General features: G+C 36.6%; 2 protein-coding genes across 2 annotated transcripts in view; both read left to right on the top strand.

The window, feature by feature from the left end:
* The first annotated feature begins 5,186 nt into the window (after window positions 1–5,186).
* rpl29 (ribosomal protein L29) lies at window positions 5,187–8,067 on the top strand. The gene is made up of 4 exons (XM_084745301.1): window positions 5,187–5,230; window positions 5,703–5,755; window positions 5,953–6,017; window positions 7,893–8,067. Exons 2-4 carry the CDS (start codon window positions 5,719–5,721, stop codon window positions 7,983–7,985), a joined length of 195 nt encoding a protein of 64 aa, XP_084601427.1. The 5' UTR covers window positions 5,187–5,230; window positions 5,703–5,718; the 3' UTR covers window positions 7,986–8,067.
* Window positions 8,068–10,712: 2,645 nt separating this feature from the next.
* Window positions 10,713–12,698, top strand: part of iars1 (isoleucyl-tRNA synthetase 1) — a 77,549-nt gene continuing 75,563 nt past the window's right edge. Inside the window, exons 1-2 of the mRNA XM_084736908.1 lie at window positions 10,713–10,767; window positions 11,425–11,548. Coding sequence (XP_084593034.1) covers window positions 11,430–11,548 — 119 coding nt within the window. The 5' untranslated portion in view covers window positions 10,713–10,767; window positions 11,425–11,429. The remainder of the gene's footprint in view (window positions 10,768–11,424; window positions 11,549–12,698) is intronic.

The raw sequence follows: 12,698 nt of genomic DNA, 5'->3' as shown, positions 1-12,698 counted from the left end.
ATTACGTCTTCATATAGATTTATAGATTATAGAGAACATTTCTTCACTGGAAGAAGAGCAGAGGACGACACTGAAGGCTTTTCTCCATGGAAAATATGTTTTTGCTCTTCTCCCAACCAACTTTGGCAAGAGTTTGAGCTGTGCGGTTGAAGTTAGCCTGCGTTAGACGTGATAGACAGGTGGTTCATCCAGTCACCAGGTGTTTTTTGAACGTGCCTGCCCTTTTCCAAACAGAAGGCTGACTTCCCAGATGGTTCTGTGGAACAAATCGTCTGACGTGTCAAGTTACTCTCAACCTCCAATAGAACAAATTATCAGTCTCAGTACAGAAATTCATTTGTGTTTTATGACATGTTGTTGTTGTAACCACACTTGAGCAGGTTGAGGAGAAGTCTCAGACATTCAGACCAAATATCAACATTTTTTTTTAACCAGGAGTCATTGTTGGTTGGTGCTCACTGGTACAGTTGAGGTTTGTCCCCCATCGACCACAAGGGGCAACAATGAGCCCATTCAACACTCAAAAGCAATTTTCCTTCATCAAATTCTGCTTGTTTGAGCAATTTTCTAACACTGTCACTTGTTATGGGCGAGCTACAGTAATTGAGAATTTGAGTGAAATGATCTTGCTTCATTAATAAAGCTCTTTCACAGATATCACCGAGAAAATATTCACCGAGATGTGTTTGTTCTGCCGCATAAACTCACACTCCCACACCACCAAAACTACCACGTGTGAAAAATCTCACAGGAAATGAAAAAGCAGTCCTCTCCTGACCACTATCAGATCAAGGAGAATGTATGAAAAAAAAAACAAAAAAAAAAACACACACACATACCCAAATCTGTAATTGACTGAGCAGAGGCGAGTGCTGCAGAGTGGAGCGGAGAGGCTCGTATGATCAAACAGGGGTCTAAATATAGGATGCTGCTGCTGCTGCTGCATGATTTCTTCTGCTTGAGCAGGGAATCACCCAACCTCAGCCGAGAACGAGACAAGAGATTAAAGGAAAAGAAAGGAGAGGAAGGCGAGAAGTTGGGGCCATGTTTAGAAAGATCTTTTGGCTCTGTGGGTGTGTGATCAAGTGTGCGTTTGCGTCTGACTGTGTGTGTGAGAGAGAGATGGAGGCTCAGTCACATGGCCGTGCATCCTCTCACATCCATCACAACAGCGGGGAGGGCGAGCAGCAGCAGCAGCTCTGTAATCTCTGTGGATCTGTCTATAAATGTTGGCTGCTTTACAATCTGTCCATCATCTCACACTGCTGGTTGTTGTTCCAGTGTTGTTGTGGCCTCAGTCGAAAAGACAATAAAAAAAAAGCTGTTGGTCCATGAAAAGCATCGTGACTGGCACTTAATCAGCGTCTTTGACAAGTGTATCAGAGGGAAATCATCTCCACCAGACTTCATTCAGGTTTTTGACAACTAATCTGAACTGTGATTTTCCACCACTGACTTCCAACTTCAGCATTGTTGTTGTTGTTGTTTATACCCTATTATGTGGATCACTTTTGTACTGTTGTTGTATATTTTGTTTACATATTTTTACTTTTACACCTCTTATCTCCATTTTTCCTAAATTGCTGTGTATAGTAGTGTAATGCACTTTAGAAAAAAACAAACATATCTTTAACGTACATACAATTTCCCCCAAGATTTCAGAGTCCAAGCATTGACGTTTTATAAAGTAACCTGGAAATGCATGAAGGAAAAGGGAAAATAGCGATTAAATATAAGGAAAATACTCACGGTGAATCCAAATAATGAGAGGAAAAGGATAAGACCTGCATGCTTGCTGATTGTCATCAGGTCAGTGTGTTGGCACAGCGGAAACCCCTCCCTTCCTACCAGTCAAACCTCACAGCCTGATTAAAAACAGTTCAATAAATGACACGGAATAAATGCACAGAAAAAAAATATGCAGACTCACATTAATACAAAAGTCAACTTCAAAATATATTACTGTATGAAGACCTTAAATTCATCATCTCATACATGACATACACACAAAAATATTTCATAATAGAGGGACAAAAGGCAAAATCCTAAAATCAAAATGTTGTCAGTGTGCAGGTGTTACCTTTTTCTTTGAAACTATTTCTGATAGCCTTGCACATATGTGATATACTTCTTTTCTCTCTCCAAATCAAAACTTTTGAGCCACTAAGTTGATAATATGAGATATGAAGTTAAATCAATGAGACTCAAAGTCAATATCATGAGAAAATAAGTCATTAACACTGAGAGCCATTTTAGCGGTCCTGTGAGGTTGTACTTAAACACAGCGATGCTTTGTGCTAAATGCTAACATTCACTCACAATCACAATGCTAACATGCTGATGTTTAGAGAGTGCAACGTTTCTGTCCAACTGAAGTTAAAGACTTTTTGTCTGCTAAATACATGCGTATCCACTCTGTAAATCACTTGTCTTGTGTTCACCAGTGAGACAAAAAAGGAGACATTTATATGTTATATTTCTTGGTTTCATGATGGATTCCTTTAGTTTTGCATTAATGTGTCAGAACACTGTTAGGTCTCCATCTGCGTAGGTGGAGAACCAATCAAATTTTGCATAGAGCTGTAACGTCTGCGTTTACCGTGGGCAGAACAGACAATCAGGCTGAGCCAGACAGCAGCGAGAGCCGCGGACTTTGAACAACCCACATTAGCTTTCCTTCTTAAGCCTCACGCTTTTTATCACGTTGAACAAGTCACCAAACGTTCATGGAACAAAAGAGCCCTGCTAATGTCAGTTCGCTGGCTCGACAGCTCAGATGCGGCACATTAAACAGCAGGCTGCTAAAGTAGTTAACTACAGCTAACTGTAGCTCGGTTAGCTGGAAGAGATCAAGCTGTGCACCTTTGGCTCTGCAGTGAGCGCCACTTGAAGTTTTGGAAAAATCAGTTCTTGAGACATTTAACTCAAAATTACAAATGTGAATGTCATGGAGGAGTGGAACAAAATGTCATGAGGATACATCATGTCATGAGGAACCATGAAAATCTGTTAAAAAAAAACAGAATACGTAAATAAATGATGGCAATCCATCAAGTGTATGTTAATGTTTATGATGCATCAGTCTGGACTAAAGTGGCGACCAACCGAGAGACGGACATTGCCATCATTAGAGCCATGGTGTTCTATGTGGTGAGATGTGAGATTTTTTTATCATTCTTATGCAACTTTTTATTATCATTTTTCCTTTTCTTGCATAAATGGTCATGAAAATGAGACGGGTCAACAGTTCCTGGCTCAGAGACGCTCCACGAGCGATCATCTTGGATTTAAGCACTAACACTGGCTCCCACAAGCAGCTTTCACTTGTACATGGGGCTCTTGAGAAATTTAAGCTTGGTCGCAATCAAAGGCCAATAATTTTTTTTCCCCCACAAATCAACACAGTGTGATAATTGATTTCTGAACAACATGTAATCACTTGAAGTGAAGAGGGTGACATTACACAGCTGGTGAGATATTAACAGGAGTAATTTATGTAATCGGACACAATATGAAACCCTTTTAGGCTTATAAAGGCCCATAGCTGCAGACCTTATTCAGCTGATAATAACTGGCTGCTGATAATACAGTATACTCATCAAACAGATCATGGTTTGGTCTTTGAGGAGGCAGAATGAAAGAAAGATAACAGGTAAATAATGACCAATATTTTGATAGGGTTGTAGTTTGTTTTTGTACGTATGAAAAGAAGACCTTCTTAGTTTGGGTTGTTTTTTTTTTTTAATCTTCTGGCTTCAAGCCTTTAAAAAAAGTAAAATAGAGCTGACTCAAAGAAAAGAAAGAAACACAGTAGTGGAAGATTTTCTTTTGCTAATTTCCTAAATTAAAAGTGCCATTACATCAATTTAAAAACAAGTTGTTGGAGTAAAAGTTCTGCCCTCAAATCCTACCAAAGTAAGCATGCAGAAGTATTAGCAAAACATACTGCAAGTACAAAAAATAAAAGTATTGTTCTGAGGGAAAATGGTCCCTGTGACTGACAATTATAAATCACTTTATTAGATTGTTAAGACTGATGCATCTGTATCATTTTATTGTTGTAGCTGCAATTCTGCATGCAGTTAGGTGGTCCAGTTTGTTAAAAGAACAAAAAAACAAACAAAAAAGTATTAATTTTGTAGGCTTTTTGATGTTTTTTTTTTTTTTTTTTGTGAAATTGTAGTTTGACCTCTTTGTGTTATTTTAAGAAAAGCATCTGAGGGGAAATGCCTCTTTGACAGAACTGCTCATAGATATCCAAAATACAACAAGGAGCCCCGTGAAGACACTTTTTGTAAGGGGTCAGAGGCCAAATATGATTGGTTTCATCTGTAAAAGTGCATTATATTTTATAAAGTTTTATGTTTTCATAAACAATCTTATCTGCAAAGTAACAAGAAATAAATGTAAAAGCTGCAAAGACTCATGTTTATTGCCAAGTACACATACAAGATATTTGACTTGGTGATTCTGGTGCAACAATAAACATTAAATAAAAAAATATAGAGAGAGAAGCATAAAGAGCAAGTACTTGTAAATATTGTTTCTACTGCTTTACTTTGTGTGTGTGTGTGTGTGTGTGTGTGTGTGTGTGTGTGTGTGTGTGTGTGTGTGTGTGTGTCTCTCTGTGTGTGTTTATTGTATGTTCTGTTTTTTTATGACATTTTAACATTTTATGCCTTAATCTTATATATTATATCATATCTTTTTTAAAATATCTATTCTATATCTATTTATATTTTAAGTACTATGTTTGTTGTTGTGCACCAACATGCACACCAAGTGAAAACTTACTTGGCAATAAAACAGTTTCTGATTCTGATTCTAAATTCCTCTCCACCTGTCCAGAAAAGAACATAAACGAAAATAGTACAAAAACTAGAAAGAGAAAATAAACATAATTTGGTGGAGAAGAAAGAAAGGTAAATGTGCCTTCCAGACATATGAAGTCACCTTATTTCCACACTTTGAGTTCTAACGAAGGAACCAAGAAAAACAGAACATGTGTTCCTGGATTTCATCATCAGTGTAAGGCTGTCGTATGAGCAGAGGGTGACATCCTGTGGCCGGCTGTGGGCTGTAACCTTTCGTATCAGACACCACCAGCAGGCGGCAGTGTCACAAACGGAGCGGTGTTTTCTCACTGACCTCCTCTCTTGACTCGACTCTTCTTCTACGCTGCCGAGTTCGATTTTCTTTCTCTTCCGGTTGTCGTCTGTTCGTGTGGCAGGTACTCAGTTTTCCCACCGAGGTGGACTTTTAAAATCTTAATCAATCTGCGTGTATTTTACATCCCCGCACAAAAACATCAACTGGTTTAGATTAAGCACTTTACTGAGCATCTTTCCACCGCAATATGTTTTAGATCTGGTCCTTGTGAAAATTTGAAAATTATGTCTGAAAATTGCTAACTCTTCCCGTTAGCATTAGCTTCCTGCTGGGAAACAGGCAGTGTATTCCTCATATACCGCAAACCTGATTACTTTATTTACTTTTTTATTATGTCTGATCTGATGCTTGTATTTAGAGCGGCTCTTCATTATTGTAGTTGCATCGCGTTTATTGAACATATCTGTTCATGTTGTGAAAACTTTGTCTGTCTGCCCGCTAGCCACTCAAACGTTAACTAGCATGCTAACATGCAAATGGATGTAAAGAACAGAGATAGTGGAGTCTAATACTGTTTTTATTCTTTCCTGTAGATTAACCAGTGTCGAAATGGCCAAGTCCAAGAACCACACAACTCACAACCAGTGTAAGTACGATTGCAGCGACTAACTACAATTGTAGTTCAGTCACTTATTATGGAGCGAAGTTATTTAGCTATGACAGAGTCAGAGTAATGTTAGCTTTGAACTTGGTATGCATGTTCACTAAACTATGTATTGAGATGTACTTAAGGACTGAATGGACCAACTTGTGTATTAATTGTTTCTCTCCTTGTCTGAACAGCTCGTAAACACCATAGAAATGGCATCAAGAAGCCCAGATCTCAGCGCTACGAGTCACTGAAAGGGGTATGTACACAGTTGCAGTATGTTTCATGTGCACAAAGTATTTCATAAATCATGACTTGGTTAGAGTGTGTTAGTTAGATAAGCTTGACATACATAGTTCGTGCAATAGGCTGCAGGTGACTTGGAGAAGTTAGCTGTGCTAAGAGGCAAATCGTTACTATAAACTAAGTGTGTACATCATAGGTCAGTAGTGAGACGTTTTATTAAACTGATCTTATTTTGATCTTGTTCTTATTTTTGCTTCAGCTTTTTATGTATTTTGGTGACATAAAATTGAGTTAATATATTGGAGCATTTGGACTGATGGTGCACTGAGGACAGGGTTTGAGCACACATTTGTCCTTAGTTGAGTTGTGGAACCCAAGGCTTGCAGATGCCGTTCTGTGCCAGTTTGTCTTTAAAAAAAAAAAAGTTTAGGGTTGCAGCTAATGGTTATTTTCATCATTCATTAATCTGATTATTTTTTGGATTAATCATTACTTGTTTGGTCTGTAAAATGTCAGATAATATTGCTTACTAAGATCAAAAGATGATGGTGTCATCAAACGTCTTGTTTTGTCCGTAAACCAAAGATATTCAGTTTACTGTCAGAGGAATAAAGCAAACAGAAACCATTTGCATCTTTGAATCTGTAAGTCTGCCCTCAGTCGCAGAAATAGGGGATTTCATAAACAGTATTTATATGAAATCCGATTATTGCAGTTGGCTGTTACTAAAATGTAGGTAAATTCACTGAGTGAGAGTGAGATCCTTCTTTTCATATATTACAGCTTTAATGGTTTAAAACATTGGTTCCCAACATAGATTCAAGTAGGGGGGCTCCTTAGAAAAAAGGTTGGGAACCACTGGTTTAGGAGACAAATGGCAAGACTGATCTGAACTGACCCACATGATGTAAAGTTTTTATGGCTGTACCAAATTCTTAAAACTTTAATGAAACCGATTTAGTCAAAACTAATAACTCATTTTATCTAAATGAGTTTATTCAAGTTTAGGGTGATGGTGTTATAAAATTTAATGGTCATTTATAGTTATAATTTGAAAACCCCAGTACTTTCATACAATCTGACAAATGACACTCTGTGCAGCTCTACTAATTTTTGAAAGTGTGGAGAGTTTCTTCTTACATAGACATCTGAAAATTTGACAAGAGCCACAGTTAAGAACACCGAAAGCATCGTTGGTCCTCTTGTTGGTTTCTGTTCATTGTACTGAGAATTGGCTCATTTTTCAGAATGTAACTGGTGGACAGGATTAGCAGTTGCAGCTGGATGTTGTCTTGAATGTCTGGATGTTGACTTTGTTAAAATCAGTTTTATTCAGCTCATACTGAGGCCTTGTTTCCACCAGTATGAAACTAAGTTAAGCTGAAGATAACCAGTGAAATGTATTGTTATGTAGAGGCAGAACTGATTTTGATCACGTTCTGATTTTCTTTTCATGCAAACTTTATTGCATTCTTAATTTCACTGTGTCTGGTAATTAAAAATGCTACTTTTATCAAAGTTGTTACTGTTGAAACCAGTTTTAGAATGAATTGACTTGAGGTAGACTCATAGCATGTTGTACCTTGGTTACTGGTTACTTCAGTTCACCTGTGGCAGTAACCACACATTTCTGATTTGTATATGCCAGGTACTGCTACTCTCCATTCAGTGTTTTTCTCTGTAAACCAGAAACCTAAATATCTAACTACACTACTCCAATTCAGAGTGCATGTTTACTTTGCCGTTTTCCAGCTGGAGCCCTTGTGTCTTTTGTTTTATTTTGTTGAATTTTTTGATTATTTTGCTTAAGAAATAGCTCTTGGAATTGTGCACTGTCTTGATACTTATGTCTCACCTGCTCACTTCAGCGTTTCTTTCTTTGGTGCAGGTGGATCCCAAGTTCCTGAGGAACATGCGCTTTGCCAAGAAGCACAACAAGAAGGGACTGAAGGCAGCACGGAAGGCAGCTCAAGAGAAATAAGCAGCCAGCCGGTCGCCTCCATGTCTGTCAGCGTTCCACGTTTCCACCATCACAATAAAGCTATGCTTTGTTAACAAACCAACATCTGAGTTTTTCCTCCTTTTGTAACTTCCTCAGACTGATCATGTGGACCATTTCTCTTGATGGGGTTTTTTGAATGAGGATTAAAAATTTAAAGTTTGACAAGCTGCTGAATGGTTAGGACTCAAACTGTAACTGCAGTGGCCTTTTGGTTCTGGCCAAGGATTTTTGCATATCAACCTCCTTCTCCCTGTATTTCCCCTACATTTTTCTGTCAAAGATAAAAGGAAACTTTTAAATGTTTTTTTGTTCAAAGAAATGATTGAAGTAAGTTTTGATGTTTCTTTGATCTCTTAAAAAAGTGAGCTCAACTTTTAATTGATTATAGTTAAATTGAGATTTAATTGGCTATGTAGAGTCAATTAAATCTCAGTTATAAAGTTGGATAACAGGCCTACTGCAGGGTTTAGAACTCAGTCTGTCAGACTTGGTTAGTACTGTATAAAAGCAAAAAAATCTGATCTGACCCGTATTGATGTAAGAAAGTTGTGAAGTGCTGTTATTCTCAAACTTTTAAAGATGTGAGCTAATTTTCCACCTTTCTCTAAAAATGATTGATCGATTTAGACTTAACTAGAAGCCTGGACTGCTCTGTCCTCCTGTGTGGTCTAACACCCCAATGTCGGGACTCACTAACATGTTTTTTTTTTAAACGTGATTGTGTTCGGTTTTTTGAATTACTTGCTAGATATTAAATTCAGTTATGTATTTCAACTACAGATCTAGTGGTGTCACGCTCCACCTTTGGTCCCACAGGAAGTGTTGACCTTCCTCATCAGTGTTACAGGACTTTTCTGTCAGTATTTGATGGTGGCCATGTGTGACAAATCGTAGCCTTCAGTCTTTTTTTTCAGCTCTTTGGTCCTCACCCTCATGAAAAAAAAAAAAAAACAACTGAATCACTGCTCATCACTATTACAAAATATCTACACAAAATCTACTGGTCCACTACTAGATTCCTGTTTATGTGCAGTGAACTAGTAGTGATTTGTGTAGTAATTTCAGTAGTACTGAGTAGATTTTGGGACCTATGTACACAGATGATTACCACTCAATGAATATTTAAATCACTGCATGGTTTGATTACATTTGCCTCATTAATTTTTGGGAAATTGCTGCATAAAAACTACTCTTTCCTTCACATTTATGATTGAATTACTATGTAATTCCTACACATTTATACATAATGTACGGTGTTTGCAAACAGCTCTGGTCAAAGATAGACAACCCATGGAAGAGAACAACATTTATCATTGAAAAAAAAAAAGAAAGTGTATTGTCTTTTGTCTGTAGCCTTGGAAAAAACAAGCTTCACCTAATATATTTTTGCAGTTGTAGTTAGTGAGCACAATTGAAGATAAAAATAAATATTACACAAATAATGTTCCAAATTAAGCAAAACATTGCAAAAAACATAAATGAACAAGCACAGATTTTAAGCAACATATGTATACATCTGTATATTTAAATTGAAAGCCCACTCCAGCCTTATTTATATTTTCTTCTTGAAAAAAATGTCAGCTTGAGGACTTTTATATCAGATTAAGATCAATACAACCAAAATACTGCAAAACGACAATGAACATAAAAACATAAAAGTATATTAACACATTAAAATAAAAATATGAAATTTAATACTATAAAGATAAATAAAGTTTGGCAGCACAATTTCAGTGTGTTTCAGAAATTTTTTTATTGTTTTCACAGTATGATTGATTTGTGTGTATGATATATCCAAATAATATCAGAAACTTATATTTTGGTCTGGGAGATCACAAAAGTAAACAACAACATCTCTGTGATGGAACTGTCTGCTGCAACAAACAGATAACATCTAATGGCTCTGGTCTGTAAATGTACCAGTGGTCGAAAAGGTATTAAGATCTTTTACTCAAGTAAAGATACTAATACCACACTGAAAATATTTCAGGACAAGTAATGCTTATACATTCAAGAACTAACATATTGGTCAGTAAAAGTATTAAAACATCATCAGCAAAATTAACCGAAAGAATCAAATCTTAAAAGTACTCATTGTGCAGTAAAATTGTCCCTGTTAGTGTTATACTATGGTGTTTTAAAGTGTATGTTGCATTTTACTGCTGTAGAAGTTTTATGTTAAGCTAATTTAATATCATGTTTGGTGATTTAATCTACAACAATGCATAATATTCTATAAACTCATTATGTGTTTGTTGTGTCGCTGTCATGGAAAAAAAAAAAAACTTTTCATAGTGTCAAAAAACCGGCCCTGTGTCCAGCTTTGTGACAAAGCATTTTCCAACTCATTAAGACATATGGTTCTCGCTACACAGGAAGGGTTTGAAAAGTTGTAATCTGAAAAGTAAAAAGTAACCAAAGCTGTCAGACAAATGTAGTGGAGTAAAAAGTTCAATATTTGCCTCTGAGATGCATTTAAGTAGAAGTATGAAGTTGTATCAAATGGAAATCCTCGAGTTCCTCGAATTTGCTCTGAAGAACATTATATAAATCTACAAATCATACACTTTCTGGGATATATTTGTGTATATTTATATAATCTTTTCCTGTCTTTTATTTTGTTGAGTCATACAGATTTAAATACCTGCATTTTATTTTGATGCAACAAATTGGTGCGCGTGAAGTCGTCACTTCCGCTCACGCTGACTCCAGCTTGCATCATTTCTTGTCTCTCTGGTCAGCCGGCGGGGCCAGACAACATGTGAGTATTTTCATTCAAACTCACTTATCGCAACTGAAAGATTTGATTGTAGGCGCACTTCACTGTATATCTGATAGTAATTGTGAGCGTTTAAATGTCGCCTTTAACAAACTTTGTAGTCCGTTTAGCTGCAAGCTAACTAACTGAAGCATTGACCGGCTAACTTAGCCTGCTAGCTAACAACAAGGAGGCGTCATTCTTGTGAAGTAACAGTTAACTGCTGTGGAAAAGTGACTTTTTGGCTGTAATTAACGAGTTTGGACAAAGTTTCTGCGGTTGCATACACAGCGTGGAAATAATATTTTAGATAGGTTTGTTTTTAGCACATAAATGTTGAAAAGGAACTTCATGTTCTGTTGACAAACTAGAAGAAGAAGAAGTGACATGAGGACTGACATATTTTGACAGGTTGGCTATTAATAAGATCCAAAGGATTTGTGGAGGGAGATATTGACTGAGCAAGAAAGTCATATTAAATTAGGCTTGCAATGGGGCCAGTAATATATATTTTACTGATATCATAGCCATAAATGTGGAAAAATAAAAAGTACATCATGTGATCTTTGTGACTTGCATACTTTGATTTATGTCCTTGTCTTCCTGCTACACAAGTCTATTGAGTTACACCATTTGTGTTGTGTGTGTGTTTTTTGGCAGACACCATGGTGGAGCCAGTCCCTGAGTCCATCAACTTCCCCGTTGAGGAGGAGAAGATCCTGAAGATCTGGAATGAGAAGGACTGCTTCCAGGAGTGTCTCAAACAGTCCAAGAACAGGCCCAGGTAAATCCAACTGGTTCTGGTTTATTTTTCATCAGTTTACTAAACAAAACACATTCCTGTGACAAACTGTTGAAACATTAGTTTGAAATTTTGTTAAATGACATTTTCACGCAGGACAGCTGAAATGAATTTGTCTTTTGCATGATATGAATTTGTTTTGTGATTAAGTGTGAAATTGGAAAACTTAATTGACACTGTCACATTAACATGACTCCTTTTAACCTACTCGTGAAACTAGTCTTTAAAATATAAGTAATGTTAAAATATTTGTTAAGGAAATGTGTAGTGTTATATTTTGATGATGACTTGTGAATACTTAATTAGTGGTTTAGAGCAGCAACATAGTCATCTTGTTGAATCTTTTAATGCTGGCTGTGGTTTAGTTATTGTGTCATTCCAGTTGTTGCACTGCCAAGTGAAAAAGTTGCATTTCCTGGCTAACCAGTTGTTGTTTGACATTATCGTATACTTTTATACTTGATGTATACTTGATCTTTGTGAGATCCTTTGTGAAGACTAGGACTAAGTTTGTCAAAAGTATCAATACCCAACTACTTTTTTGATACCACATGCTTGAAATGATACAATAAAGAAATCTATTTTTAGGTCTTTAATGTCCTGCCTGAAATTTGGCTTGCAGCATAGCAAAACCAGAGTGTTTTGTGACTTTTTCTGTACCAGCACTGTGTGTGCAGGATGTTAATTAAAAACAAAGTATCCTATTTTGTGTGCCTAAGACATTTTTTCCATTTGCAGTGGTATGGAAATAGTTATTGAGTATCATGGCATTGTGCGACTCTACATTGCTCAGTTTAATGCGTTGACACTATATATCTTATTTAGGTTGAGACTACAGAGTTTTACCTTTGAAAATTATTTTATTTTTCCTTTTTAGCCAACAGCAGATTAAATGTCATGATGAAATTTGCTAAACAAAGCAAAATTGCCACAGTAAAGAGGAACTTTGGTCATAACAACAACACTGACTAAAAGATATTTAACAGGGCATTTGTTAAATGATACTAAAATTTACCAAGAATCAACCCAATTCCTGTGAACAATGTCAACAAAAAGGAAGAGCCTGAACTTCATATGATAAACACAAACAAATTACTGACCAGATATCAGCACATGGGTGAATGTGAAGGTT

This window comes from Lutjanus erythropterus, chromosome 2 (genome assembly GCF_056507025.1).
Source record: "Lutjanus erythropterus isolate fLutEry1 chromosome 2, fLutEry1.hap2, whole genome shotgun sequence".
Taxonomy (NCBI): Eukaryota; Metazoa; Chordata; class Actinopteri; order Lutjaniformes; family Lutjanidae; genus Lutjanus; species Lutjanus erythropterus.
The sequence above is the reverse complement of the archived record's forward strand: the minus strand, read 5'-3'. Positions and strand labels throughout refer to the sequence as shown.

Coding starts and splice junctions, on each gene's coding strand:
- rpl29 (XM_084745301.1), top strand. CDS start 5,719: ATGGCCAAGTCCAAGAACCACACAACTCACAACCAGT. Junction 5,756..5,952: donor CCACACAACTCACAACCAGT/GTAAGTACGATT, acceptor TTGTCTGAACAG/CTCGTAAACACCATAGAAAT. Junction 6,018..7,892: donor GCTACGAGTCACTGAAAGGG/GTATGTACACAG, acceptor TCTTTGGTGCAG/GTGGATCCCAAGTTCCTGAG.